A 3,894-nucleotide genomic window follows, 5' to 3' on the forward strand; every position below is an offset into this window, starting at 1 on the left:
TTATATTATATTATATTATATTATATTATATTATATTATATTATATTATATTATATTATATTATATTATATTATATTATATTATATTATATTATATTATATTATATTATATTATATTATATTATATTATATTATATTATATTATATTATATTATATTATATTATATTATATTATATTATATTATATTATATTATATTATATTATATTATATTATATTATACACACACATCATAATTTAATACATTTTAGATTATTGTGTATTTATTTTCAAATAATAATCAAAATTATTATTATTATTATAACAATTAATATTATCTTTATTAGATTATAATAGATGTTAATGATGTTAACAAATATATGTTGCAGATTTTGTCTAAGCATTTTTCAGTTGTTGGCTAGACATAAATACAGATGTGATGTTCCATAATATGTAACAAAATTTAAATCAATACCCAACACCTGATTTGCATAAAATACAGCGAAAAGTAATTAATCACTGTCTGATTTGCATATGTAGATGATAGTTTTTAACCTTGTTAATTCAGTTAGTGTTGAGTCAAGGTTAATTGTGTCTTGGGTAGAGTGAATGCTAATTAAGCTAGACCACCCAGAAGAACATTGAAGGTTAGTGCTAGGACACATCTGGCCTCAGTTTATAACTTACTAGTGGCTTAAAATTTTAACTCACTGTTACTCATGTTCTGGTATCAATTTATATTGTATCTTGCATTCAGCGATTTCTGTGGACTAACAACAGCAGAAGGTTTTCACTGGAGAAAGCAGTGATTGGAGAGTTGGATTCAGGATCACCTTGTGTTGACCTTGTTTTGAGACCATCTGTATTTTTTGGGAAGCTCTTGTTGAAATAAACTGATAAAATAAAAGTAGAAGAATGCATCACAATAAATAAAATGTACATTGATACATCTATGTGTTTTTTTCCTTTAGCTGGATGACACCAGCTCTTCAGAGGGCAGCACTATCGACATAAAGCCTGATGAGGAGGAGATGGCTGTAGTGGAGGTCGTGGAGGAGTACTTAGACCCAGAGGCCTGCTGGACTGATGGTGAGAAATGCATGCATATTTGTTTGAAAGTGAATGTTCTTGATATAAATCTAACTTTAATATTATATATCTGTGATACTTCATCTATGATATAATCTGTCAATTAAAGTAATTGTTTGAATTAATTAAAATCAATCAAATTAATCAAATATATACATATCAGCTGAGAAAAATTACAAATTCAAAATTAAATTGACAGCCCTAGTATATACTGTATTGCACATTGAAGTTTCATTGGTAAAGCAGTAAATTTGTTTTAGCTTTAGGCAATAAAGCATACATTGTGAGTGTTGATTTGATGTAAATGTGTATTCAGTAGATGTGTAATATGTTTTTCAGCCTGTGTGGCACGGTACAAATGCTGTGACGTGCCTATCACCGAGGGCTGGGGAAAGCACTGGTGGTTCCTGAGGAAAACTTGCTACCTCATCGTTGAACACAACTGGTTTGAGACACTCATCATTTTCATGATTCTGCTCAGCTCTGGAGCTCTGGTGAGGTCACACACATGCACACACAAGATACCGTTTCCAAAAAAAATAAAGTAGAAGCTGATATTAATTGCTAATATTCTCTCTAAGTGCCAATTAAAGCACGTGGAATGTAAACCACATTCCACGGATGCAGTACACTTTGATGTTCCATTCATTTTTGCACAGCGTTTGAAGCACATATTCCATCTTTTTAAAGATCAAATAAATAAATACATACATATATATACACACATACTTACTTACTTACTTTATTTTATTGGCAATATTTATTGATAACCAGAAACCAACATTTGGTCCCAAACTTGCTAGCCCCTTCTGAGTGGCAGCTTAATTTAGGCTAAATATGTGACCCTGGACCACAAAACCAGTCATAAGGGTCAATTTTTGAAATTGAGATTTATACATGATCTGAATAAATAAGCTTTCCATTGATGTATGGTTTGTTAGGATGGAACAATATTTGGCTGAGATACACCTATTTGAAAATCTGGAATCTGAGGGCACAACAAAATCAAAAAAAATTTTTAAAGTTATAATTTAAAGTTCTTAGCAATGAATATTACTAATCAAAAATTAAGTTTTGATATATTTACGGTAGGAAATTTACAAAATATCTTCATGGAACATGATCATTGCAATTCATGCAATGTTTAGTTTGATCTTCTGAGGTTAACATATTCAACATATATATAAGGTTCAGCTTGTTTTTGCCCCTTACCATTGTTGAAAAAAATACATTTGAAAGAGTTCCGGGCTTTTAGTTTATACCCAAATCTTTGAAAGCGATGCTTTCAGTTATCAGTTATTTAATTTGCTATAAATTAGATAAAGAGTGGAGACCTGAAAAATGTCCATGCCAATTAATAACCTCTTATGGCAACATCAGTGAAAAAGATTTGCAGAAGCTGAAAGAATTAAAGACTGAGATAAAGATTCTGAAATAGGATTGGAAGATATATGGGCACGGTGTAGATATCTCAGCCTTTCACAATGTATATGTGGGAAACTAATACGATATAATGCTAGTGCAGGTAGATTTTAATGTGATTGAGGCTACAAAGCATACTGTGTGGTATATGATCTATGTAAGTAGCTAATGGCTATCACTATATTGCACTGTACCGGCCCCTGCACCTCAGCAGTCTGTCTTGGGGCTGCAGTATCTCATGTCTGCTGTTAGGGACTGTAGCCAAATGCTGTAGAAATGGCCCCACATGCAGACGATTCTGCTGCCTCTCTCACAGCTCCTGTTAGGGATCTTGCCCAAACTACCACTAAAGTGAAAGAGTGAGCTAATGTAAGTGGGGTTGCAGTGCCACACTTTGGTGATGTCTGGTACTGAAAGTGAAGAATGATTGTGGGGAAAGAAGCAGTTGATAAATCTTAAACATTTGATCAAACACAACTATTTTTGAAAATAAGTTTTAACAAACAGGCATCAAGATTTAATTACCATAATTGACATTTTTTTTAGCAATGTAAATTTAAAATGTTTTCATGTGCATTACTCTTACAAAGATTAGTGAGATAAATTGAACATTCAGAAACACTGCTAATTAAATGTAAAAGAAAATCCCTTTCTCTGTTTTGTTTCTAAGGCATTTGAGGATGTATACATTGAACAGAGGAAAACCATCCAGATCATTCTAGAATATGCAGACAGAGTCTTCACATACATCTTCATCCTGGAAATGTTGCTGAAATGGGTAGCCTACGGCTTTGTCAAATACTTCACCAATGCATGGTGCTGGCTGGACTTCTTCATTGTGGATGTAAGTAACTTACACTAATATCTATAAATCACAGCTGTTATCCCTTGCACTGCCTCACATCAGATGGATTATTCTGCAGATATATGCAGTAGTTTTGAGTATTTCATGGTGCACTGTCAGTCCTTTTGGCGATTAATTATATTCCCAATACAAACAAACATGTTTTTCTATTCTTTTCCTTTTGGTCCTCGTGGTCTGCTCTGAGGTCAGTGGTCTTTGTCTTTATGCCGAGTTCACACTGCACATTTTTAGCCCTGATTTTCACTTGCAGACAGGTTTTGCGAAATCGCTGACAAATGCCCACAATCGGAAGCAAATTGGTGCTCGTTCACGTGAGTGACAATCACGCAGGGTGAATTATCAAAGACGCGATCAGAGAGAATCGCCGATGCATTGCCGACGCCCGTGAAATATTTGGCATGCTAAATATCTGGAGCTGTCGGCAATTCAAAATCATGCTGTGTGAAATTAGTTCTGACTGAAACATACATCGGTGATGACCTACAGCAAATGAGAGAGCAAGATGCAGGGCAGCGGGAAGTTTGTGTGTGTTTTTTTTTTT

The 3,894-nt window shown here is 33.5% G+C and overlaps 1 protein-coding gene across 1 annotated transcript in view; it reads left to right on the forward strand.

Annotated features, from left to right (window-relative positions):
- scn8ab (sodium channel, voltage gated, type VIII, alpha subunit b) overlaps positions 1 to 3,894 on the forward strand; it is a 65,853-nt gene that overhangs the window by 47,823 nt on the left and 14,136 nt on the right. The window contains exons 18-20 of the mRNA XM_016467115.1: positions 949 to 1,066; positions 1,406 to 1,560; positions 3,159 to 3,332. Coding sequence (XP_016322601.1) covers positions 949 to 1,066; positions 1,406 to 1,560; positions 3,159 to 3,332 — 447 coding nt within the window. The remainder of the gene's footprint in view (positions 1 to 948; positions 1,067 to 1,405; positions 1,561 to 3,158; positions 3,333 to 3,894) is intronic.

This window comes from Sinocyclocheilus anshuiensis, unplaced genomic scaffold, assembly GCF_001515605.1.
Source record: "Sinocyclocheilus anshuiensis isolate Anshui unplaced genomic scaffold, SAMN03320099.WGS_v1.1 scaffold44, whole genome shotgun sequence".
NCBI classification, from domain to species: Eukaryota; Metazoa; Chordata; class Actinopteri; order Cypriniformes; family Cyprinidae; genus Sinocyclocheilus; species Sinocyclocheilus anshuiensis.